At 33.1% G+C, this 27,644-nt stretch overlaps 3 protein-coding genes across 3 annotated transcripts in view; all 3 read left to right on the plus strand.

The window, feature by feature from the left end:
* The window catches only part of LOC130636619 (putative insulin-like peptide receptor), a 29,306-nt gene extending 23,262 nt beyond the window's left edge, over positions 1-6,044 (plus strand). Inside the window, exons 16-19 of the mRNA XM_057446405.1 lie at positions 1,339-1,670; positions 2,337-2,493; positions 3,666-3,798; positions 4,285-6,044. Coding sequence (XP_057302388.1) covers positions 1,339-1,670; positions 2,337-2,493; positions 3,666-3,798; positions 4,285-4,972 — 1,310 coding nt within the window. The 3' untranslated portion in view covers positions 4,973-6,044. The remainder of the gene's footprint in view (positions 1-1,338; positions 1,671-2,336; positions 2,494-3,665; positions 3,799-4,284) is intronic.
* A 5,179-nt stretch (positions 6,045-11,223) lies between these two features.
* The window catches only part of LOC130636645 (coiled-coil domain-containing protein 124-like), a 33,970-nt gene continuing 17,549 nt past the window's right edge, over positions 11,224-27,644 (plus strand). The window contains exon 1 of the mRNA XM_057446439.1: positions 11,224-11,233. The gene's annotated coding sequence lies outside the window, so the exon portion shown is untranslated. The remainder of the gene's footprint in view (positions 11,234-27,644) is intronic.
* On the plus strand, positions 11,700-27,287 carry LOC130636629 (casein kinase I-like). The gene is made up of 10 exons (XM_057446416.1): positions 11,700-12,289; positions 15,385-15,425; positions 16,052-16,121; positions 16,656-16,804; positions 17,543-17,777; positions 20,581-20,751; positions 20,910-21,058; positions 21,674-21,721; positions 24,610-24,725; positions 25,705-27,287. Exons 1-10 carry the CDS (start codon positions 12,088-12,090, stop codon positions 25,754-25,756), a joined length of 1,233 nt encoding a protein of 410 aa, XP_057302399.1. The 5' UTR covers positions 11,700-12,087; the 3' UTR covers positions 25,757-27,287.

The following is a 27,644-nucleotide window of genomic DNA, read 5'->3' on the forward strand; positions in this document are numbered from 1 at the left end:
AGCCTATCATATGCTCTAATGAAAGCGTATTAAACACCCAAATATCAATAAAAAGGAAACCAAGAGCACTGCCTAAAAATAATTGAATTTCCGCGCCTGAAGGTGTTGGAAATTCTTTAAAACCGTCGTTTTTTTCTTTTGGAGCATTTTTTGAGAAAAAATCGACCCTGGGATTTCACGTTCCTCTGAGAGGACGATAGTATTGGTATCCATCTGCTAACTGTCCCAAATGGTCAATTGGGAACGTCACAGATTTAAACTTCGTACCCAAACTCCCTAAGTACTTGGAAGTCATCTAAATGACGTTTCAGGCCAAAATTGGTATTTGTTTTCGACAAAATTTGGTACAGTTAACAAAAAAAGTATGCTGAACATAATGTTGACATTATAATTTTGATTTTTTGCCACCTAAATGTCATTTTATGCCAAAATTGGTCCAAAAATTAAAACTACTTTATTTTCGACAAATTTTGGCACAGACCACAAAAAAAGTATGCTGAACATGATGGTGACATCAAATTTTGGTTTTTTTGTCAACTAAATGCCGTTTAAGACTATAAACGTTTTAACCATCAATGGTATGCTGTATTTTTTGTTAGCAATTTCTCGTAAAATGTGACTTTATTATGACACGTTTCGTTTTGTTTGCGTTTGTTGTAAGATATAAAGTCATTTGTGTGCTTTATCTTCAGAGCTTCATACACCAAACTTCTTCGAATGTTTGACACGATAGCACAACGAATTACCAGGTTGTCATCAAATATTTTAATAGCGAGCGGAAATTCTTAGAGCCCCCAGGGCTTCTTGTTAAAATTAATAAACACCTCGTCTCTGATAAACGCCCCCTTTTTTAGTCAAGAAGTAGATAATTTATTATCTCAATTGTCCTCCAATATGTTTACAAAAATTTTGGACAAGTTTTGTGGCAATACGTTGTTTGATTCATTTCAGGGGTAGCATTTTTAGGCCACCATTGCTTTTCAAAGGCTCTCGAGGAGGAAAGCACTGAATTCAATTCGCTTGACCCACTTTACTGATGTATTGTTGACAATTTTAAAAATTTATTTACGACATATTAATAAAAAAAATATATTCGAATTTCTAAGTTTTTCTAAAAAATACCCATTCTCTAACGCCTGTTTCGAGTAACCGTCCCCCTTCCCTAAAAATCTCAAAAATGAAATAAACATACGATGTGTTTATAAGAGCATATTTATAATATGAATATGATCAAGTTTGGAAAATATGTCGGGAAACAATTTTTAATGAAAAGCTGCAAAATTCGTACAGTTGTTTGAAAGGAAGTGTACTCATTCAGTCGATTTTTTATATTCTTAGTTTACATTGCTGACGAATGGGAATTGGATCGTGAAAAAATTGAGCTTCTTCGCGAGTTAGGCCAAGGTTCATTTGGAATGGTATATGGAGGCATAGCGCATGACATCGATGGGGTCACAGAACTACGTGTAGCTGTCAAAACAGTGAATGAGAACGCGTCTCTTCGTGATCGTATCGAGTTCTTGCAGGAAGCGTCTATTATGAAAGCATTTAATTGTAATCACGTCGTAAGACTTATAGGTGTGGTCTCACAGGGACAACCAACGTTTGTTGTGATGGAATTGATGGAAAGAGGTGACCTGAAGACGTTCTTGAGAAGTAGAAGACCGGAGGTAAGAATTTTTTTTTTTTTTTTTTTTTTTATATAGTTTTTCTCTACGAAGACAACGAATCAGCCATCCTTTTTCTTATGGTTTCCTCAAAATATTTTTCACTAAAACTTCACAGCTATGGTTACTCGCTGCTATGGTTATTTGTTGTTATGGTTACCTACAACTTAGCATAAATTACCATAATATCATTCGCACATGTTAATTTTGCGCGTTGATTTTGATTTCGCGCGCACTTTGACAAGGTTTTACAAGGCTCACAAAAGCCAGAGGTTTGAAAAAGAGATGTCATTGTTTAGTATGAGATAAAATCATTAAAAAGTCACGAAGTGTCTGAAAACAAAAACGGAAAAGACTAAATATTGCACTGTTAAAAATTCCAAATTTTCCAAAACAGATACAGAATAGGGTTAAATATAGTTGAGTTAGAAAACAGGTTGCAGAAATAATGTCTCTTATAGTCGCGTTTATATTGTTTTTCGCGCGACTTAAACTGCGTGAAATATATCTCGCCCACCCATTCTTTGTGTACCGGGTGTGCGCGTGAAATAAAATCTTCAACTTTGTGATATTACTCAAGATTCATCTTTACATTAGAACGTAAAACGTAACATGTTGAACTTGTTCTCATATTTCGTTATGATTTTGACATATTGTTTTCTGTTTCAGGAGAAAGGTAGCCTTTTTCCACCAAAACATGAAGAGATGTTACAAATGACAGCAGAAATTGCTGATGGAATGGCATATTTAGCTGCTCGGAAATTTGTTCATCGCGACTTAGCAGCGAGAAATTGCATGGTTGCGATTGATTTCACTGTCAAAATCGGTAGGTATCTATTTCAATAACCTTTTGAACATACAGACTTTGTAAGTGTTTCATCCAAGGTTTTGGACTAAATCGTGATGATATTTAGTCGAATTGTATTATTATATTCACCCACTCTCTCAGGAATTGTAGGAAATTCCGAAATTATTGTCAAAGTCAGCAAAATATCAGCAAGCTATTTTTTATTTTTTAAATATATTCGATTAAGTTTGACAACTATTCTTAAATAGTTTTTTTACAGTTTTTTTTCACAAATATCGATATACTTGCATCGGTATACTTGTATCGATATACTTGTATCGATATACTTGTATCGATATACTTGTATCGATATACTTGTATCGATATACTTGTATCGATATGCTTGTATCGATATACTTGTATCGATATACTTGTATCGATATACTTGTATCGATATACTTGTGTCGATATACTTGTGTCGATATACTTGTATCGATATACTTGTATCGATATAATTGTATCGATGTACTTGTATCGATATACTAGTATCGATATACTTGTATCAATATTCTTGTATCGATATTCCTGTATCGATATACTTGTATCGATATGCTTGTATCGATATGCTTGTATCGATATACCTGTATCGATATGCTTGTATCGATATACTTGTATCGATATACTTGTATCGATATACTTGTATCAATATACTTGTGTCGATATACTTGTGTCGATATATTTGTATCGATATACTTGTATCGATATACTAGTATCGATATACTTGTAATTAAAAGTTCGCTTTAAAAACGAGGAAAATGTCCGGATTGTCAGGACCGACCGATCCGCTATTGTTACAAAGTTTTAAATCACTACTACTACTTGTATCGATATGCTTGTATCGATATACTTGTATCGATATACTTGTGTCGATATACTTGTATCGATATACTTGTATCGATATACTTGTGTCGATATACCTGTATCGATATACTTGTATCGATATACTAGTATTGATATACTTGTAATTAAAAGTTCGCTTTAAAAACGAGGGAAATGTCCGGAGGTTTAGACACAAATTCTCAGGATTGTCAGGACCGACCGATCCGCTATTGTTACAAAGTTTTAAATCACTACTACTGACATTGTAAAATTGTAAATGTAAGGACGTCTGAATTATAAAAAATTTCTAGTTTTATTCATTCATTTCTTAGGTGATTTCGGTATGGCACGTGACATCTACGAGTCGGATTATTATCGCAAGGGAGGGAAGGGTTTGCTACCTGTTCGCTGGATGGCGCCAGAAAGTTTACGAGATGGCTTGTTTACAACTGCTTCTGATGTGTGGTATGTATGACCTTGGATTACGAGTTTTCCTATCTCATTTTATACTGTTAATGTGTGGTAGTTTGGTATGTGTGAGCTCGGATTTTTTTATGTTTTATTTTCTATAATGCTTTATATGTAGTATAGATGACCTTAGATTACGATTTTTTTGTCGCTTCATACTAATACAATAATAACCGATTACCGCGAGCTGTACCGCAAAAGTCTAAGTGCCGACTGAGCTTGCGAGGTCGGTGCAATGACTCAGGGCAATATTTACCTGAACATACCTGATTCTTAAAGAGGCCACGGAACTATTCTTACCCTGCTTACGTTATTGTTTAACTTGTCCTGTCAAGCCCCGTTTTCAAGTAAGAGATAGTTAAACAAATCATGCTATACAATTAAGTATTTAGGATATTATTTCTTGCACACATTTTAAGAAAAACCTGTTACACCCCACACGAGGTGTGCTTTTGCGTATTCTATAGACATTGTTGTATTTAGGTCATTCGGTGTAGTGTTGTGGGAGATAGTTACTCTGGGTGCTCAACCATACCAAGGAAAATCAAACGAAGAGGTGTTGCACTTTGTTTTAAATGATGGTCTGTTAGACTACCCTCCAGATTGTGACAAGCAGATGCGAGAGTTTATGGAATTGTGTTGGCAACGCGACCCGAAGAATCGTCCATCGTTTCTTGAAATCATCCGTTTACTGGAAGATGCGGTGTCTGAGGACTACATGGCATGCTCATTCTATCATGAGATGAAAAGAAAAGCGCTGGAGGATACGCTCTGCCAAGAGGGTAACCTGCTGGATTTGTTACAAACGCCGTCTAGAAGTACCAAACGGGATCCGCTCGATTTCATGCACACTGCGTCTATATCGTCTTCATCTGTCGATTCTGGAACGTTCATTGATAGTGGTAAACGCGATCCTGATCAGATGTCGGAAACGAACAGAAGATCGGATTTTGATGCTGAACAGAAAATAGATTCCGATGGTTCCGGTTCTACTCCGAAATCGGGAAAACGGAATTGCAAAAGCTTGTATGATAACTATGGCACGATAGGAGACAACATGAGGTATGGCGACACACCCATTAAAGATTTCGAGCATAGTAGACTGATTGACGATAAAAAACCGCCGTTAAAGCTAAACAAAATCTTCTTTGCTAAGCCAGTGGCCGTGTAATAAGGGAAAGCGAACTGAGTTTGTCGCTGCTATTTCTACGGATATCGCATAGTAATTTTTAACCCGCAGGATGTATGTATTTGGTGTACTTGGTAAGCACTTTTAATTATTTAAATGTTTAGCTAGATGATCAAACAGTGCAGGTTTACTTCTGTATGTATGTGTAAAGTCAAAAGGTTCTTTCTAAGTTGAAAAGATGGTATCTTTAATGCGTTTGCTTATAGTTGTAGTTCCGTTAACCTTGTAAACCGCGTGCTGTTGAGTTTGAGCTAAACATGCGGTAATAATTTGTTTGTATATTATATTTAAAGTCCAACCCTATATTCAGTTACGTATTTCACTAAGACTTTTTCCAGAACTAGTGAAATACCTTCTACGCGTTTCATCAAGACCAGTTCTGAACTAGAGAAATCCCCCTTACAACCCCCGCCCCTTCTATATGAATTTGTATGCGTAAATATTGAATTGAATTTATATTTCTAAGACTAAAAATTTTTTTGTTTAGTTTAGTTATTATAACAACCTGTTTTTACCGGAATTGAAGTTTTGTAACTGAAATGTTAAAAGGGTGTGAGGTTAGATTTTGAATGTGGTAGCCTTCACCAACATTGTCGTCTGAGACGTAAAAATATCAATAAGCTTTTATACCATTTTTTTTAAACATCCAAATAATCAAAGGGAATTATATTCAACTATATTCAGTTTTGTTATTTAATTGGGATGCACCACATATATTTGCAGAATGCACCTTCGTAATTTGCTCAACCGAGTGTGAATATGTTATGCTTTATTTTACTAAGGAATTATTTTTTTCAACATTTTTTTATTTTACTTCATTTGGTTTGATGAATACGTATGTTTCCGCCCAAACCCGCGATTTTTTTTTTATAATAATGGTCATTTACACGCGGTTTTTAAACAATAAACGCGTGTGAACGTCTTCGTGTGAAAGACACGTGTTCTTGTTATTTATTTTTCTACTGAATTTTCCTAATATTTGTCAGTATATTTTTACATATATAATTGTATTTATCGTAATAATACTTTTGATAACAATGTAGTAACATGTTCAGCTTTTCTGTGTTTTTTTTTAAATGTATTTTGATACTCGTAATATGCGGAGTTCTACTTCAGGGCATGACGAGAGTTCGTACGACGAACAAGACAGTTGTAGAGCTATTAAGCTGCGGAACCAATGTTATAACGAAGCTGGGTTTTTTGTTTATCAATCTGCGTGTCTTTTTGCATAACAATTGCAACAGGTGATGCAAAAATAATTACTAAAAATCGTTTTTTACTTTCCACAAATGCAAGACTGAAATATAATGAACTTGTTGTGTAGTAAAAGTACGTGACATGACAATATCAATGAAGTATGCAGCATCAAGGAAACACTTCAAAGCATGATAGATAAAAAGTTCATTGAAGCAACAAAAAGTTAGTATTGCAGTTCAGGTTGACGACTCAGTCTAGTTGAATCATGTGGCGTGCTTAGCACAGATGTTATTTTACACATCCTGTGAAAATCTTACAGCGCTCTGGTATAGCGGCAAGTGCCAGACGGAATATTTTATATGCTTAATCTTCCCTCCTTATAAAAGTTGCAAAGTTATTGTTAAATAATTGCGGGCAATAAACCACATTGGCCACCAGGATACAGGTTACAAATTTAATGGGAAGCCCTTTTTGTAAATGCTAACAACACCCATATAACACCCATAAAATAAACAGACTGCAGTCTGTCGTTTACCATGCCAATTAATTACCTGTCTCAGAAGCGCAGTGTAAATATATACACAAAACAGGCTCTATTCTAGCTTCCATATAGACCATTTAGGAGATTATGCGCCATTATGGATTTTCAAAGCCGGTGGTGCAAGTTGAACTTTGAACCCTATATGCCGTAGTAGAAAACTCTCTTAAACACACACAAACAGAAACGAGTTTTGTATACACTCTTAGCGTGTTTAGGTCTTCGTAATGTTTTTATCTAAATAACAGGGGATACCGTAAATCTCAAAATAAACGCCTCCCATCTTTTAAACACCTTCCTCTAATAAATACCCCCTTAAAATCCGAAATATTTTATAAACGCCCCCTTTATTAAACGCCCCCCTCGAGAGGGGCGTTTAATATAAGCACCCTTAATAAACCACTTAATAAATCCCTACTTGCAAACGGGTCAACCCCCCCCCCCCCTACTATGTAATAGCTTATAGATGATACAAGAGAAGGAAGAGAAACCAATTAATGATGAGAATTTTTTTTTAAGAAATTACAGGAAACTTCCGGTATAAAGACTTTTTTGGTGAATAAGTTCCAAGGTTTTGTAAGTGTCCTTTCGTTGATGTAGCTGCTCGTCCAACAAACATTGAATTTCAAGATTGAGATAAAAAGAGTACGAGAATGGCGTCTAAACAAGGAAAACATTGTAGTTATGAAAAACAAGCATCAGAGGCTCGAGGGTGGTGGTAGAAAGTTAACTGACCAACAACTGGAGGATGATATTCTAAAATGGATACTAGAACGGCTTGGTAATATGCTTCGTGTTTCTCGTAAACTCATCATGTTTAAAGCAAAGTCTATGTTTGACGAGACATATGGAGAAGATAACGAATTGAAAGATTCATTTATTGCAAGTCCTGGCGATACTAATGAAATTAACCCACCAACCTACCGATTCTGACATTGAGGATGCAAATGATCCTGGTAATCTTCTAGATGAAGATGAAGAAGAAGATGATTTTTTAACTGTTGTGTAAAAGAAATATAACTGAAAATAAATAAACGCCTCCCTCTTTTAAATACGCCTCCCTCTAATAAACGCCCCCCTCAAAAAAAAAAATTAAATAAACACCCCGGGCGTTTATTTGGAGATTTACGGTAACCCAGACAACTTTTATTTAAGCGTTTTGCTTTGATCTATTAATGAATTATAAATAGCAATTAAATACACGTGTAGGACGTAGGGATACTGAGTGTGTTTTGTTATTATTTTTGACTCCTATTTAATACATTTTAAAAGTAACGCTGAAGTGGATATTTAATCAACTTTAAACATATTTTTACGATCGAATTATGCCTTTTACAACGTATGAGGATTTTTTAGAACTTATGTGAGGCAGCTGCCTGGCTTCTTGTGGACTGAGTAATAGTTGAGTTAATCGCCAGAGCTTTTTCTTCAATGGAACTTATTATGCCAATAATTCAAACAAGCTTCACAGAGTTATTTATTTATTTATTTATCATAAATATTTACACTTTAGTAATAAATTACTGCTATAATTGCATGTCCTGATAAAGAAACCGATGAAGACATACGTATATATATGATATCTCTATAAGCAGTGTATTGAAATTTTTAACACCCATTATAAATAAGAAGCCAGATTATTTTGCGAGCTTAAGTTTCAGTAAGGTATTTCCAAAATTAAAAATTTCTCTCTAAAGTAAATGTAATCCAAGTTTAAAATCCAATGCCAATATCTTTATAATGCACAAAGCAGCTACACAATTTTAAATATCTAAATATAAAACGAAATTACCTTTAACCAAGCATTAATTACCTTATAGCTAGCTACAGTATAGTGTCCTAAAAGCATTTTTGGGAGACCTCTAGCTAGGTAGCTAGTTTAAAGTTTTTAGGATATATTAAGTTGCCTTTATTGTACAAAAAGAAATTAAAAGTACAAATACGTGACTAATAAAAGTACTTTTCAAAATATATATCATAAAATTAGGATAACAAACATAAAAACAGATAACAAAAAGCAAAACTGTTTTGTCGCGTAAGGCAAAAGACGGAATAAAACGTGAATTCCAAAGTTCAACTTGCACCACCGAGTTCCGCAAATTCATAATTGGCGCATAATCTCCGAAATGGTCTATTGTAAATACTTTAAATTGTTTTACAGAGGAAACATTAAACAGGCTGGCAAAATCGTAGAAATTGAGCAGCAATATCGATAATAATATGCGTATTTTATTCAAAGTAGTAGCCAAATTGCCATTTTTTACTGAGGAATGACAAGGAAATATGGACGGACATATCTGCGATGGACAACTCTTGTTTTTTATGGAATGGAGAGTAGTTTTGAAAATCAATTTAGGCGTTAATACTGCTTAACATTTATCTGAGCAAAGTAGATAATTTTTGCAGTTTATGGGTTGGTACTGATGATAATGTGACTTCTCGTTTCTTATATATATCATTGCAACTAACTTATGTTTTTTATTCAGGCTAGGAAAATAGAAATAAATCTAGTCCAGTAACCTCTAGAAATCCCTTGACAAGCTTTATTTTTCTATAATAGTTCTATATCGGTTAGTTTATTTCAGCTTGTCACGTCAGAATCAGCGTGTAGAACTTATCTAGATCCGGTTTTTATCCTCTGAGTACACATCTCGTAATCTTTCTGAAATATATTCGCATAAAGATATAGGTCGTGGTTAGATACGTATGTAGTTTTTAATAGACGCTTTAGCTGCGGTTTAATTAATTTCTAGACTTGCTAGAGATGCCCGGATAAAAATTTTTTTCTATATGAAACTTTCTCTTAATTGTACTTAGCAATCCACAAATATATCTTTCTCTTCGAGGGGTTTTCGAACAGTAAAGAGAGAAGAAGGAGGTTTCGTGTGAAATTTGTACATTTTAGTTCAAGAATTTATTTGTAAAATTGAACGAGTTTTTCCGTCATGTTCTAACCCAGATGTCAAGAATAGTATATAGATATTTGACATACTTCCACATTACTTTGCGAACTGAAAGTGTTTGTCGTAAACACGATTGTTGTGAAAGAACCAGGGACTTGCATACGGCCTGAGCTCTGTTAATTCAGGTTACAAATATTGCACTGAATTACCTTGCTATACGACCAATCATTTTCAGAACCACGAAGGAACTTCATATAGCTACATGTGGTGTTATGTCTCCTGAACGCGTTTTTCGTTCAAACAACCAATCCATAAGTAGACTTCACATAACTTGTCTAACGAATCTCGAAACAAAGCATTTGTTTCAATTTAACTACTGGTTCAAAAGTAGCATCTTTGTTAGCGCATGTGCACTAAATCAATAATTTGGTCAAAGTACCCACGACACGCTAACAAAAAAAACATCGTGGGATTTTTTTCGCTACAGCGGGAATCACAAAATATGGAAACAAACATGTACGTGCATTGACCAGAAAGGATTTAACGTTTCTCCGTTTTTTTCTGTTATCAACAGGCAAAAGGGTTTAGTTGACAACATGGTTGGAAAAAGGAACAATGTGCCCGTCATGCCAAACAAAACATTTGTCTTAGCTAGTCATTGGTATTAATAGCCGGGAAAGCAGAAATGCATGTATATGGTACATTGTGTGGGCCTTTGGATGTTGCATGAAGTTGTCTGGCTCAGCACGGAACCTAATTGAGGTCTGCGTAGCCGAAATGAGCATTAAATACTCTAGGACTCCTCACTGAAGCCATGGCCCCTCCTGGAAATAATAGAACGGGTATATCCCTTTTATTTGTGAGGCTGGCAATGTAAAGTATGCACACCTATCTATCTATTAGACAATAGCACAATGAACAACGAAAATCTTACATCAGGTAAATAAATATTATAAAATATTAGCAAGTGCACGATGAAGTTACTTCGCACATTTTGTAAAACCAATTTTAGTATCCTCAGTAATTATATTTAGAGGAAGACTAGTGAGTGTATGATGTCCATCGATCTCTTTATGATGATCCAGCCCTGCGATAATCACCCAACCAAAGTAATTTCAGCAGGAAATTGAATGTATACCAGTCCATGTAGTAAGAACAAAGAATAAAACGTTTCCAGTTGTAAACTTATGTTTTTTGGAACTGACACTGGCAATTCCAGAAATTATTATGCCATTTTGGTACTAGAAAAGATGTTCCGCCGTGTTTTTAAGAAATTTTCCCATATGTTATATGGCTTTTTATTATATTTTATTGTATAGGAATGTAAAAAGTTTTTATTTTTTTGTTGAATATCTGTGTGCTAGCCAATTCACGCACACTCGCACAAATTTTCTTCGGCGTTCAACCTCGTCCCCCAGGGCACCTTATTACTTTTCTGACAGACATCGGGAAACGAGATTGTTCAGCGTCATGGTATTCGCGTTAGCCACATATGTTTCTTTTTTTTTTTTACAAATTTATTATTAAGCAGTTTTAAAAGAATTATTTTAACTTCATTTTGATTAGTTTATAATGTCATTAACGTCAAAAAATAACCTGAGTTTAGCATACCTTTGTTTCAACATCTTTTCATGATGATCTACAGACAGTGATCTACGATAAACGACCTCGTGCAACTTCGTTTCCAGCCCCTGTTGTCTCTTTTCCTAACCGGGACGGCGAGGTATCGCCGTTTAATGTTAGTAGAAAAGATACAAGTGCCCTGGGGACGAGGTTGGACCTCATGTAATAATTTTATGTAAAAAAAACGTCGTCACTGATCCAAATACCAATAATATAGCTTAAGTAAAATTTTGGGGCAAAAGATCTTTGAAAAATGGAGCTTTGATTAATTGTCGTCAGCAGAAGGGGGAGGTGTCGAATTTAAAATCAAAAGACGGGTTTTCTAAAAGTTGCTATGACATTACCGCTGACCGACCAACAAATTTATCCTATCTATAGGTGGATACATTGCATAACGATCGGTTCGATCTGTTTTAACGCATGCGTATTACTGTTTCTTGGATCAGACGTCTTCCATGTTTAATTTCTTGCCTTGCTCAACTCAATAAACACATATTCTGGTTGGGCCGAAAAAGGTTGAAAAAAAAACAACAAACACGAAACTGTTATTTAGCATGTATTATTATTAGAATGGCTGTCGCCTGACTCCCACAAAATCCAAAAGACTTGTGTTATGTTATTATTGCGTTTTTTGAGCTGATCTATTTTAGCAACAGAGTTTATTTGTGAAACGAACAGACTTGCTTAGCTAACAATACAACTCGTTGTCATTATTGATCACAAAACCGGATTTAATTTTTACTGTCCTGATATAGCTACAGATGACGAATAGGACTATTAGAGTTTTTGTTTTAAAAATAAAACTATAGGTTCACCTATAAACACTAAAACATAACATGCAGAAAAGTGATAGAGATAGGGACAGAGATCATCACAGAACAAGTATGCCACCATCCCGAAAACCTGGCTCGTCTTCTCGTGGTCCACACCATGGAAGAAGCTCCAGTGGATCTAGCTCTGGTGGTGTTTTAATGGTTGGACCTAATTTTAGAGTGGGGCGTAAAATCGGCTGTGGTAACTTTGGAGAGTTAAGATTGGGTAAGTGTAATTTTAAAATCAATTTTTATTTTGAAGTAATGAAACCAACTGGTTAGTCCAAACTACAATTTTGTATGATTAATGTATATAATGGTTTAAAAAAGTCACTCTTAACCTCCCCTCCCCCTTTCCTCCCAAAATAATCATTTCAAACTCAATTTAGGAGTAACTTTAAAGGTTAATGGGGCCCTAAGATAAACTCATCCATATTCAGATATTACTAAAAATCGTTGAGCCTGAGACATAAAAATAAGAGATCTCTAAGTAAAAAGGGTGCCAACTTGCCTAAAAGAATACATTTTTAATGCAACACCAATGCTGAAAATGTAAAGACAAGCACCACAAAAAACGTTCTTATATGTTTGTTGATATCAAATTCCTAGAGACTATCTTCGATACAATATGCTCAATGAAGCCACCCTCACGACATGTTTAGTTAGCATCATTTCTATTAAAAAGTGAGTCTCTCGTTCAATCTGGTAAAAATCTAACTAAGCGAACTAATCATATTTTTGAGGGTGGCGTAAATATAATTAGAAGAAACAACTTCATTAACTTAAGAGTTGTCTTTTCTTGGGTCAGGTAAACAGAATTGAAAGTGCTGTTTTATAATTTAGGGACTATATACTTTGTAAAAATGTGGGTGTTATTGGAAGGAAACCACAAATTTAAACAAGTCAACAAAACTGGTTGTTAAATATCCAACTTTTTGCGGGTCAGCACCCTTGTTTGAGTAGTGTATCCCTGAAATGAAAGATACGTTTTTATTGATTGTACACTACATGCTACAGAGTGGGACATGGCAAAATGTGATATTTGAAAATTCTGTCTGCTTGCCACATCATTAATTAATGTTTACTTTCCCCTTCCAACTTCTTAACTTATGATGTTGCATGTCTTCCAAAGTTTTAAAGAATGTGATGATTGAGAAAAATGACATAAAGCAAATAACGATATTTTGTTTGTTCAGAGTAACAAGTTAATAGTTGATGACCAGCCTTTCTAATTCATGTTGGCACTCAGCAATAAGATAAATAGATAAATAACTGTGCTTGGCTTAGATGGGGAGACTTGAGTATTTAATAATCATTTTAAGCTATGGTATGCGCTCCACCAGACAACTCTCTGAAACATCCATGGGCCTACAGAGTGTGCCATTTCCCTTACATGGCTGGGGTTAACTCAGGGATGTTGTAACATTCACTTGCCCATATTAAATCACCTCCAAGTGTTAGAGTTATAACAAATAATCTACAGCACCAATTGCAAACGCCAATATGGATGTGTTAACAAAGCAGACAGGCAAATAAAATATTACAACAATTCAAACAAATTTGACTTTTAAAAGCTGATGAATGTGTCAATTGTTCATAGTCCCACAGTGTTTCCCAACACAGTTCCAGCTTTTATAGTAATAAAAATATTCCTGATCAAGCCAAATGTAACCATTTTTTGTATGACTAAAAATGTTAAATAATATTTTCATGGTTTATTCTTATACCTAGTTGCATTAGGAGTGTGTAGAGTGCATTTTATATGCCCATTATTGTTTTTAGTCTAGTCTGGCACCATGTTGCCTATGTTCACCTGTTTGAATCCACATCTAACTTTACTGTTGCATTAAAATTAACAAAATATCATGTTTTTATAATACATAATCGAAATGGTTTTGATACAATATGAATTTTGTTAAGAAGTACAAAAGTTCTAACAATTCAGTTTTTTTAAAAAATGAAAATGAAAAATATTACAAACATGGTTGAATAGAAATATGATGTACACCTCAGTGTACATCATATTTTTAATTTAGAATGCAATTCTCAATATTTGTAGTACAAATACTTCTCTGGTATAACAAATTGAATTTTTTTATAATTTCATGAAGAAGATAATTTTTTACTAAAGCCAGAAAAGTACTGTTTGTTTCTTTGATAAAAATAAAAAATAGATAAATTAAGTAGCTCAAAGTGTAATGAAAAAAGTTGTAAACAACAGAATTATACACTTAACAATAACTTCAACATAATAAAGTAAATTATTATTTTTTATATGGAACACTCCATGTCATTTACCTTAGGGACTGTTTTCACTACGTCATCAAGGAAAGAAGAGGAAGAGTTGTTGAAAACGCTCAATGCTGGAATTATAAAGGAGGGGGAGGGGTCAGACAATTAAAAAAAATTCTTGTCATGTTTGTGTTTTATGGAGTTGTGTTTGGATTTTTTGTTGCTAATTTACTGTTCTTTTTATCATGGAAAGAGTTAGAATATCCAAATTTTTGTTGAGAATAACACAGCCTTATTATTTTTTCTTCTCTTTTGTTCGAAAATCCAAATTTTTATTGTGTAAAACTATTTTTTATTAAGTAACTGCTCAAGGTAATCATATTACATTGTATTTCCTGGATAAGTATTTTAGGGGGAGGGGGTATGCTGACATAATTTAGGGGTGTGGCTTACCAAATGATTATGCGTGATAACAGAAGCAGGGGCAATAAATTGATGATGTTAAATAGTCCTGTAAAAGCTTTTGTTGTTGAATGCACATATGTGCATAAAAAACTGCTGTATGAATGCACATACATAAAAAATTGATCAAATATAAACCCTTCAACAACATTGTTTTTTTCTTTTTGTGGCTTAATACTTACATCATAGTAGTATTTACTACATTTTACATATTTTACTCTCCGAATTTCCTCTTTTTATTTCCTTTGAGTACATTAGCCATCAAGAAACCTACATTGATTAAATATGTCAACTTACAGAAATTACAAACATTCCTCTAATATTAGTTTTTAACTGACTAGGTATTTGGTTTTTTAAAAATGAAATGTTTTTATCCTCTAAATTGTTCACCAAAGGTTATCCTTTGCGATAATGATATCTGCGTTTCCCTTGCATTATGTGGATATTTGTTTTTGTTTTTAACTGCTACAAATATTTTACTAACCTAAAGGCTTGCACAATATTTTTTTTCCAAAATTTGAATACTCAAAAAAAATTATTGCACTCATTATCACGCAATAACTAAGTAAATACGCTAAACAATGTTGTGTAGTTTTCATTATTATTTTTTTTATTATACTTTCTTAGGTAAAAATTTATACACAAATGAACACGTTGCAATAAAACTGGTAAGCTTGTTTGTTTTATGCCAATTTAAACTATTTTTTTTTGGAAGAAATGTTTTTTTTTTATGTCTTTGGAGATTTGGGTCAAATTGCTCTGGCAGATGGTAGACCAGACATTTTGTTATTGGCAAAAACATTGACAAGGAATAACGTGTATTGTCATAAATATTAAAATTCAAATTGCTAATTTGTGAATTGCATCAATTGACCTGTAACACCCTAACACTGCTTAACCTTGCATTTTCATGAGTCGTAATGGGAACAACCTTGTGTAGAAGTACCTTAATTAACAAAACATGACAAATGACATGAGCCCAAATTTATTTTTGATAAAGTCATGTTTTCTGTCAGGCTAAATAATGCATTATGATTTTTTATAAATATTGGTGTGAAAAGTGCTGCTGGGAAAGTCATGTTGTGTTATTTATATGTTGTATTGCAAACCTAATCAGTAGCCTGTGGGTAAATCCACAGTTTCACCAGTCTATCATATGTTACATTTTGTGTTTCTGTGGCATTACTTTTTTCTTGTGTGCAGACAGAATACAATTATTAATTATATAAAGAAGTACAGTTTTGTTTATTTCTTCTTATACCGCATATGTTTATATTAATCCAATATCATTTAGGAACCATTGAAATCAAGAGCACCACAGTTGCATCTAGAATACAGATTTTACAAAGCACTAGGACAGTCAGGTTTGTATTTACCAGTGTTTGTTTTGGTGGGTGGGGGTGGGGGAGGGGGTAATACCAGGCTTTATTACTACAAATCACCCTATCAGTCCAATATTTACCTTAAATTTGCAAAATAAATGTTGTTAGAAAGCTTAGTCTTTTATTTTCAAGAGCAGTGCACATTGTAAAATTCAAGTCATATTTATTTTTTGAGATTTAAGTTTAGACTCCCATAATAATATACCAGTATCAATTCTAATTGATATGCTGTTCAAATTATACACTTAGAAATAATATGTAGTTGTTTAATAATTATAAAATTAACTGTTGCTTAAAAAAATTTCCATTTTGTAAAGAAATTTACTTCCTTGAACTTATACTTCCTGGTAACCTTTTGATCGTTATCTTCTGTGTCATTATCTATTTTTATACTAACACTGACTGGATATAGGTTACATTCACCTGTGCTTTTTAAGCTGAACTAGACTCGGTTTAGTGTGGTCACAAGCACATGTATGTGAGATTTTTTTAAATGATAAAGAACAATATGTTTAGATGGAGTACCACAGGTCTTCTACTTTGGTCCTTGTGGGAAATACAATGCTATGGTCATGGAATTGTTGGGACCTAGTCTGGAGGATTTATTTGACTTATGCGATAGACAATTTTCCATGAAGACGGTCTTGATGATCGCCATGCAACTGGTAATATTTTTTGGTATTTTAGCTTATATTTTTTTCAATAAAAAGTGATATTCTTTTTCAAACAATTTTTTTAAACACTTTTAATGTTAATAACTTTGGTTATTCTACAATAGGTTTAATACATTTTTAAATGAAGTGATTTCCTGTGTACTTTCTTTTCCTCTGAGTAAAGATAAACAGTGGTAAAACACTAAGGCTTTGTTGCAACTAAAATGAGTCATCCACTAAAGTTTACTAGAGTAACATAATCCACAAATTACAGCAACTTAAATAGGGTAATGTCAATTGGTTTATCTCTTGGTAGCAATGTAACAGAAAAACAAAACAGAGGTTGCCAACTTTTATATAAAACTGACTTGACGGCTCTCGTAGTTTGATATTGTATTTTTATTATTCTTTCCTGATACAACATATAGCTCAATTTGAGGTTTTGTTAATGTTTTTTTAACTCTGAAGAAAGTGGTTGTAATTAAGGTCACCTTTGATTAGATTTCTTGTTATTATAATAAAACTTTCCGTCAGGATAAGAAACAGGATTTTGTATCCTGATTAGCTGAACAAAACATGGGCATTTTTTTAAACACAGTTTTTTCAGTTTAATTGAAAAGTTTTTATGTTGAAAATTGATTTTTTCCTTACTTACTTTGAAGCTTTTGTACATCAACCTAATGTTTTAATGTGTTTGACTAAGGTGTTGTTACCTTAAACAAAGATTTATACCTTCTTGTTTGTGTCTAGATCCGTCGCTTGGAATACGTACATTCAAAGCATATGATATATAGAGATATTAAACCAGAAAATTTTTTAATCGGACGTCGACAAAATGGCACTGAAAAGTTAATTTTTATAATAGACTTTGGTTTAGCAAAGGAATATATAGACCCCGAAACTAAAAAACATATACCTTACCGTGAACACAAAAGTTTGACTGGAACTGCAAGATACATGAGCATAAACACGCATTTGGGAAAAGGTAGGTTGAAACACAAAGAATTACATTTGTTGTGTGGTATGGAAGATGCAGTATTCAGAAGAGAATTTACTGTATGTTGTCTGTAAAAGAGAAAGTAGATATTTAGCAAACTAGACATGTATTGTGATGTCAATACATAAAAATAGTAACTTGAAAGTAAATAAATCCACTGCATTGTGCTCACAACTTTGAGGCCAAATAACTTAGAAATGGTTAGTAGGATCAGTAGTTTCACCCCCACATGGGACTTAATTGGGCAATTTCCCCAAAGCTAGACCAACCAACCTGTTTTAGAACCTTTAAACCCTACTATGCAAGCTTCACAAAGTAAAATGAAAAAATTAAGAAATTTCTGAAAAACATTTTTTGTGTATTAGCCAACTGATAACCTTAAAAATCCTTTAAAACCTAATATCGTTGTAACAGTTCCTCTAAAGCGTGTTATTCCATACATTATTTTGATCAACATTTCAAGCTTAATGCAGCAGATTCACAAATTTCTGTTCTATAGTTGGACAGGTTGTTAATGATGTCATCAAAATATTTTCCTGTAACTATTCCATTCCTAAATAAGTGGATTTTTCACTAATGACATGGACTATTCACTAATTTATTAATATTTTATTACTTCGTTACAAACCTTTGTATAATAACAGTTAAACAAATATTTTAAATGGTTTTGTGGTTGATATTGCTCATCTTTAAAGTAAAAATTCTTTTATAAAATTCAATGAAATATGATGGGTAGAAGTGTTAATATAAAAAAATACATAGTTTAATTTAGAAGAGTGAAGATATTCCATTAAGAATTATAAAAATCACAAATAACACTAAAGGTGTTAGTAAAAATTATAAATTACTAAATAATAAATAAGAAAGGATAGAAATTTCGGTGAAATTATTTTTTAAAAGGAAGAATGAAACTGAGAATTTTTTAAAAATTAAGATGATATAAAATATTAAAAAAAATTGCCATAACTTTTTGGTGCTTGCATTGATCATAATAAATATTAATTTTCTATAAGTATTTTTTGTAGTTTTGCTCTGATCACCACTTTTTTGCTTTTACAAATTTACGTAAAGCCTTTTTTAAAATTGTCTTCAATTTTTTTTTTGAAATATTATGGAATCTTTTACAAAGCTGTGGTAACTTTTTTTTGATACGTAACTGTTCCATTGATTCTTTAAATAAAATCTGCTACTATTTCGGTATAAAAGATAAGCCAAGATTGAAATCAAATTTTCATGTTTTCACACCCTGAAAATCTAGAATCTGTTATCGGAGAAGGGTATTTTATTATTAATGAAAAACTTATTTATGCAATAATATCTTTATCAACAGTAAAATATAACAGGGATATTTGTTTGTTTAAATCTAAGTCTGCATTTGCAAAGATTTTTCTTAAAAATTTTTTTCTGTTATGCTAACCTTAAACTTAAATTTTAGTGGGTTGTTATTTGTGCATGTAATTTCAGGTAATTGTTCATGCTTTAAAACTCACTAATCATCTTAATGTGAAAAATATTTGTGAAAGAGTTTTTGAGGTGATAAATGTTGTTGGACTAGAGCTTAAAATGTCTTTTTTTTATTCTGAAGATTTTTTATTTAATTATTATTAAATTTACTTCTGCTCGATAAATTATGATATTTTAAGGAATAAAAAATATTAATTAAAATTCAGGCAAAATTACACTTGTTTGCTCATCCCAGGCCTCTCAAATATTTGCTGAATTAAGGTCTGCATGTCTGTTTTTCATTTCCTAACCCTTACACTATGGGTCATCTAGATCATCTACAATGTCATCAATTAAAAATCTGGAAAAAACAGCCCGCGGCTGGAGAGCCATCTTTTTCTCGGCCACCAATTGCAATTCATTTTAAAAAGCTAATTTTCCAAAACGGGTACATATTCTAAAGTATTGTTTAAATTTTTCGACTAGTTAGAGCAACTTTGTATTGTGTCAACCAATTGAGACGTGTGAACACGAAGTTGAAAGCAAATTTCTCAAGTTGATACCTGCTTTTAACCAGTTAAAAAAATTGTGCAATGGGAAACTTTTTAACAAGTTTTAACAAGGAACCCTTATTGTCCTTGGTTAGCCTATTTGATGTATGGAATTAGAACTGTTTTTAAACTTTAAAAAACTTTACTGGCAAATGTGTGTTAAGATAACACTTTTAGCTGTGACTGTAGCGAAAAGTAAAATGTAGATAAAAGTTTTGAAATTGTTGTGTTATAACATCAAGTCATATTTAATGTAATTTTTTGAAATTGCTAAAATGGATTTAGTATATTAGTAATCCTAGGTTTATTTTTCAATGAATTTTACAACGCTGCAGAGCTGTTTACACATAAATGTTTCAATTTTAAGTTGAAGCAACTTGTTACTTTAACTAGTTAAATCGTGTAAATGCTGCCTAAGGGTTATAATTAAGAAATCAATGCATTGTGCAACAGAAAAGGTTTTGTACTAATCAATTCACTATTATAGTGAATTGATTAGTCAAGACGTTCCTATCTTGCACAAAGTACCTTTATATATGTAACTTTTGTATATCTATATAACTTTTGAAAAAAAATTGAGATTTATAATCCAGACCAAAATCTTTGGGAAAACTATCAATAATTAGGTTAACCTGCTTTTCCATTGTTGTGTTTACTGAAAGTATGTAAAACATTGTCATCTTAGGGGCTAGGACAATGTTAATAAAGTAATCAAAGCGATGCAATCTACTAAGAAAGATTCCTCTAACTTTAACATAGTTTAATTTACTGTAATTGATTTTTTATTATCTTTCCAGAACAAAGTCGTCGAGATGATTTAGAAGCCTTAGGACACATGTTTATGTACTTCTTGAGAGGTAGTTTACCATGGCAAGGACTAAAGGCTGATACGTTAAAGGAAAGATACCAAAAAATAGGCGACACAAAACGATCAACGCCTATCGAAGTGTTATGCGAAAGCTTCCCAGGTGAGTTGAAATCAAAAAAAATTCAAAACTTTGTCACTCATTTGCACTTGTTTACTTCTAGTCTAAAGAGATTCAAAATACTTAGTGTGTTTGGTTCCTGTGGTGTCGGCATCTTTATATTTGAATTAATGAAGTCAAAATGTTTTATCACTTTTTAGAAGAATGGGCTACATACTTGAGATACGTTAGAAGATTGGATTTTTTTGAAACACCTGATTATGACTACCTGTATGGACTTTTTCGAAACCTCTATGATAAAAAAGGTTACCATGACAATGGAGAGTTCGATTGGACCCACAAGACAATTGTATGTAGTCTCTAATCATTTTACCTAGGGATGCCACGCCTTCAAAAATTCCTTATTAAGTCTCCTGAAAACTCCTCTGTTTTAAGCAGTTTTTCTTCAAAGGTGGATGTTTTACCAACTTAAATCTCATAAATTTTAGTTTTACAAGAACTATATAATTTGTTTTTCACTTATGGGCTCAATTTTTTTTTTTTTTTAATTACCTCATTGTTTTTGAAAAAAAAAATATAATAATCTCATTTTTCTTATTTTTCTCATTTTTTTTTTTTTTTTTTTTTATGAAAATACGCTCGTCTTCTCAAAAAACCTGAAAATGATAAGTCGTCGAATCTTCTCAAATTCGCCCTACAATTGAACATGAACCCATGAATATTTTTAAAAATTTAAGTTTCAAAAGGACTTTATTGAAACTTTTTTGCTTTGTAAAAGCTATGTTAAAGTTCTTGTTTTCTCAGAAACTTCGTATAAGTTAACTTTTCTGTTGGTATTGGTTTACATTACAAGTTGGCTAGAAAAATGCGCCGCAACCTTTATACTGTTAAAAACAATGTATGATTATTTTACTTGGAAATAATTGATATAAATGGCTTATTCGATAAAAATTATTATTTTTAGCCGACGCCAGTTGAAAAGACTCCCAGCACCAATCTAAAAATTCCTGCAGTAAGTACAATCAATATTGTTAACCAACGTTATATCAGACTAGTCGATGGCCCGTTCGAACCCGTGGCTTTTTACCGGGCCATCGACTAGTCCTTCTTATACCGCATTACGTGCGTCTCGCTACTTGCAATGCTGCGTGACAGCCGTATTAAAATATAAATTTTAAATTGCCAATAAGTAGAAAAAAATAGGAACTAGTGTATTTGAAAACCTTATTTTTTTTTCTATTCTAAAGAAATCTATTTGCAGCGAAGTAGTGGTAGATTTAAGTCTTTTGTTTTTTAATATATTTTCCACCAATCACAACATGTTTCTATGTAAGAAAAACTTACTTACCCAATTTTTCGACAAAAGGATTCAGTTCCTTAGAATATTCCTAATTTTTCTCTTAAAGACAATTAATTCTGATATATATCACAACCAAATCTCGGTATAGGTTACGGGAAATAGTAAAGCATGGTTTTCCTTTGTTACGTGGTGTCATTCGTAAAGAGTGAGCCAATGACTAAAATTTTTAGGACTTACGTACAGTGCACTTTGGTTACACTCATAAGCGCAAGAAATGAACACATAGAATTTGGTACTTATTACAAAAAATACCAATGGGTTTGTTTACAAAAGAGAACAATCTCGATGTTGTTTGATGTTGTTCTTACAGGTAGCTTAGCTACTATAGTTACATTTAGGATTAAACTAGCATTTATTACTTAATACTCAGTAAAATAGGTCAAGTTTGAATATTAAACTTTTTCGCTATAGCTAGCTAGACTAAGCATGAAAGGACAAGGCTGAGCTTTTTAGCTGGGTTAAAAGTCAAAACTTACAACACATTTTTTAAGATTATACTACACATATTTGAGAACACCTGCAGGAAAATGCATTGTTCATCAAGTTACCCCATATGGCTAATATGGAAGATTTCTTCATAAAAAGCATCAGAAACTTTTTTCATGTGGATTACTTTTACATTAACAAAAATTAAAAATTTGAAGATAAACTTTTGCGATTTTGTCATTCATTAGTTTTCAAATTTCTCGCTGGAAATTTTTAAGGTTTAAAACCCATGTCTCACAGTAACTTTTTCATTCTTATCCTAATGTTAATACATAAGCAATGCAAGAACTTTTGCTGGAAAATAAAAACACATCAAGAGAAAAAGTTTGTTATTAAAATATTATAAATAATTTCAAACCGATTAGTCCCTGCAGTCATTTTGGTGTTAGCGGTATGAAAAACTATGCTAAAACTATACTAAGTAAAAGTCCTATTACTTCAGTAAAATTTGAAATAATGACTTGAAACTTAGTATTACATGTTTTTAGACCAGTTTGATGAAATGAACCCAAAATTTTTTTTTACTACTATCATAGTTTCTGAGTTCTTAATTTTGGCCATTCTTGGAGACCCCGATAAACTTTTTTTGACAATATATCAATTTTGGCAAGCCATGTGTACAGAAAACATTCCAAGTGATTCTCAGGATTAAAAATAATTCAAACAGATAAAATGTGTCCCAGGTTTAGGACCAAATACCTTATCCAGCTCAGAGAAAGTGGGAATGTGCTTGTAAAGCACAGTGCTAAATGTCCACCTGGATCTGCAACACGTTTACTTTGCACTAATTGCCCAGTCTGGTGCCACTCACAATTAATTTTTGAATATCCACAGGAACTTTTTATGCAAAATGAAAAATGCTGAACAACTGTATTTCCTTTGCAGAAGTAACAATAGGCTCATCTTTATCATAAGTCCTGTGAATGTTGGTTTATGAAAAAGATATTCTTAATGCTATAAGCGCTCCACTGCATTTGTAACACATTACACTAAGTTTACGCTTTACTAAGTCTTAACCTGAAGACTTTAGGTCTTCCCATTTCAAGCGAATATTACTTCTGGCTATACTTTCCCAAATTTTGTTATTTGATAAAAGTAAACTGAAAATCTACATAATTTATTTATGAAATATAGGTTTCAGTTTGTCGTGGAAACATGTTTACCAACATGCAATGTCTTGCCTTCCTAACTAGCTATATACTCAAGTCTTAAATGTTCACTGCTATGGGAGGTCCAAATAACTACCTAGCTATTTTTATTTAAAATGACAGAATGCCTTGAAAAATCTTTTGTGCAGCTAGCTACATTAAAGTAATATATTTAGCTCTTGTACTTTATCACTTAATTATTTAATAACAAATGTGCCCTGGAGTGCTGGCATGGTACTTGCTAGTATCTTAAAATCACAAAATAAATATTATCCAGATGTGACCATCCCTCATCATCAGACATGCATGTCTTTAGTTTCAAGCCACGATCCCTGAGCTTCCAACCCCGTCTCAGTCACAAGTTTCAGCGCTAGCCAAAATGACGGACAACGTCAAAGAACTCTGGGTAATTTTGAAAAAAATGTGGTTCTGCCTTATGATTTTCAAATATTTGCTGCTGATATCAGCATATTTTGGCCCTCGGGTGCCACACCTCCGTATATATAGGAGTTAATTATCTTTAAACAGACTTTTTCTAATAGTTGACTTTAGAGAAAGTTATTAGAAATACAGGTTTAAAAGAAGGCTCTTGTAAGGTTTCTTACGTTTTTAAAGAGGGATATCTATACAGGGGACTAAAAAGTAGATATGGACAGAATTGTCAGTACTTGGAAAGGCAGCAAATTCCTTAAAAGCTGCAAAAGTTGCTAAAAAATAATCTTGTCATAGCTAGGGTACAAGAATAAAAATAATAACTTCATATGTTTTCTTGTGCATATGAATGTTTTAAATGAAGACTAAATTCCAGGCTTCATAAGAAGTTTGATTCTCTTCTTGTTTGCTGTGTACATAGCCTGTCAGTTGAACACTAATTGGTAAAAAGGTATTCTATTTATTTTTATTTAGAAAACTGATTTAACGCCTGGTGGTGAACGAGGAATGTCAGGATCTGTGGTGGCGGTCAAAGATCAAACTACTATAAACGCGAGTAAACCGGAAGTAGATGTTGTTAGCGAAACGAAGTAAGTCATTTGTATCACTACGACATCTGCTCCAAATACATTAGTAATACCTGTCTCTATCAAATGTTTTATTCTGTAGACAAAAAGGAGTTTTTTAATTTATGATGAAAATGTAGATGTAAAATACGGGTATTCGAATTTATTAGTTTTTTAGCAGTGGCTCAGTCTTTATTTAATAAACGCCCCATAGAAGTCTTAAACATTAAATAAACGTCCAGGGCGTTTATTAGAGTTTTTACAGTAATTGCATTTTGTTCGTCATCAGTGATAAACGCACTGTCAAAAACTCTGTTAGTTTCTGCTTTTATGTTTTTCTTGTCTTGTATGTTGTATGATGCACAAACATACAATTCATTACGTTTTTTTGTCAGTCAAAATTATATGTAAGCTTAGATAAAAAGAAAGCGAAAAAAAAGAGTTTGCAAAAATTAGACTTTCCAAGCTATTTTATCATAAACGATCTTGCATGATGCAGATTCTAAAATTGTTTTTTTATCATACTCCATTATGTGGAGAATCAGTGCTCAAGAATTTAACCATCTCTTCATCTTTTCTAAAGCCCTATTGAACTTGTTTTCAATGCTTTTTTATTATGTGGTTCGCAATTTTAATAAGTCTGTGCAAACAAAGTTCCTTGTCATCACTTGTGACACAACATATTCATTACTGCCTATTTTTAAAAATTCTTGTTTAGGTTTTTCAGTTACTGTGTAGACGGTAAAAAGCGCTTTAAACAACTTTAGATTATAGCTTTGAAGTGAATAATCAAATGCATAATTCGCAGAAAACTAACAATCCGTTCTAGGTGGACGAAATATCTATTGCGCATGCTTGTATTGTCACCGTCTGTACCGTGAAATGTTTATCCTATAAGTTGACATTTGCTCAATTTTACTTCCATTTTATGTATCTGTTTATTTGTTTATTTGTCCTAATATTTATTTATTTGTTTGTTTATTTGTTTTGTTATTTAATTTAGATGCTGTTGTTTCTTCAAGCGCAGAAAGTCAAATGCCAGGCATAAAAAGTGACAAAAATTTCAACTGCTTTTATCTACGTAATTTTTTAAATAAGAACAAATCAAGCAAGATTGTTTTTGCTTGGGTTATCGAGTCACAATTGTCAGTACATGATCTGTACAGTAGAGACTTCGGATGTGAATAGATCGTTACAGAAAATCGTTCTGTTTTGATACGCCGATAGACAATGTAGATGGGTTGGCGATTTGTTTGGCTTCGTCCAATGGGAAAAGCGATTTATCAGGCGTTGTCCAATCAGATAACAGATTAGGCAGGCTTCGTCCAACAACAAAAGCGATTTATCAAGTTTCTACCAATCAGAAAAGCGTTGTATCAGGCTTCGTCCAATAGGAAAAGGGATTTAGCAAGTTTTCACCAATCAGTAAAGCGATTTGACTTTTTTATTCTGGTTTTCACACGTACACCTCAGGAGTTAATATATTTTTAGTTGACGCTACAAGCACTTTTAGGCCATCGGGTTTTGTTTCTTCGTGCGAAGACTTACTCTTCTAATCTAACTTTTGTTTTTCACACAACAAACCATCACTGTCTCGTTGCGTCACAAACAAATTTACCTCTGACGTTCATGCTCAGATGTTTAAACTTTTAAAAAGTTGAGGTCCATTTTTTATATATTTAGGAGTTACCATTCGGCAGAACTTTTCGGAAACTTCTACAACGTCACACCAGTTGTTTTTGGTGCATCAGAATAATTTCTAAGTATGTCGAGAGTATATTTCCGGGACCATAAACACTTCGTTTGTTTTTATCAAGAATATTAAACAAACCGGGAAGATATTGCCAATGTTTAAGTGTTTAATTTATATACATGGATTTCTCTATTCAAACAGGTCCTTCGGTTACCGTCAGATTATTAAAACTTGTGGTGGATTATATTATATATAGTTACGAATATATTTAATATGGCTGTTTATTGTTGGATGATGCCTCGTTTACACTTTAAACGTCGGACCAAAGTGATAGAATTTTCGATTTTTGATAAAGTATCGCATCCGGGTATCACCTGGGATACCGGGTATCACCTGGCGGTATCGGGTCTTACTATTCTCATGTCCCGTAACTAATACGACATGTCAGGTGCTCACTTCAGTCCGGCGTCTAAAGAAATAGTAGGGTATGATTGAATGCAAATTTTCATTATACATTGTTTTTTTTTTGTCTTTTTAAGTTATATATTTTCGAGACGGAAAGACCTGTTCAAGTATTTAACTTCATGTGACATTCTCAGAACCTTGACAGCCTTTGTGAATGCGAAACAGTTAATGTGCGCCCTTTGTTAACAGCGAGCATGGCGTTTACCTAAGTATTTTTATTAAATAAGTCGTATTTGATAGACGTTTCGTACATCACCAATAACCTCTGGAGCGTTTACGCCCGCTTTTGTGCTACTAGTACTGTGTTTACGCCCGCTTTTTATGCCACTGGTACTGTGTATATGTATAGATAAATTTTGGGAGTCTGTCATAACTGCATTTTAGTTTTGATTTCTGTGAAGAAACAGTTTTAATTTGTCAATTTAAAATCGTTGTTGTCAGTTTTGCTTTCGTTTTGTTAGCCCATGGAAAAATCAACTGAAATTCCCATAGGCACATTAACTATCTCGTGCATAAATATTTCGTGTGTCCGTAGCACGACTTTTTTCTCAACGGTAGACGACGACATAAAGTCCTTTAACCTTTTAACGCCTGGGATTTTAACGGCACAGTTTTCTTTGAGAAAAGGGAGCGGAGGGAGGAAGCCTCATTGTATCTCATCTCTACTGTTACTTCCGGAAGACTGCACAAACTATGAAATCAAGTAGGCCAAAAAATATTTTACTAGCGTAAGCATTTTCGAGATGACGTTATTAAAACTGCTAAAAATAATAATGATCTCAGTT

This window comes from Hydractinia symbiolongicarpus, chromosome 1 (assembly GCF_029227915.1).
Source record: "Hydractinia symbiolongicarpus strain clone_291-10 chromosome 1, HSymV2.1, whole genome shotgun sequence".
Taxonomy (NCBI): Eukaryota; Metazoa; Cnidaria; class Hydrozoa; order Anthoathecata; family Hydractiniidae; genus Hydractinia; species Hydractinia symbiolongicarpus.

Bases quoted from the DNA above. Each gene is read 5' to 3' on its own strand.
- LOC130636629 (XM_057446416.1), top strand. From the start codon at position 12,088: ATGCAGAAAAGTGATAGAGATAGGGACAGAGATCATCACAGAACAAGT. The intron at 12,290-15,384 runs GTAAGTGTAATT...ATACTTTCTTAG, and splicing joins CTTTGGAGAGTTAAGATTGG to GTAAAAATTTATACACAAAT. The intron at 16,805-17,542 runs GTAATATTTTTT...GTTTGTGTCTAG, and splicing joins TGATGATCGCCATGCAACTG to ATCCGTCGCTTGGAATACGT.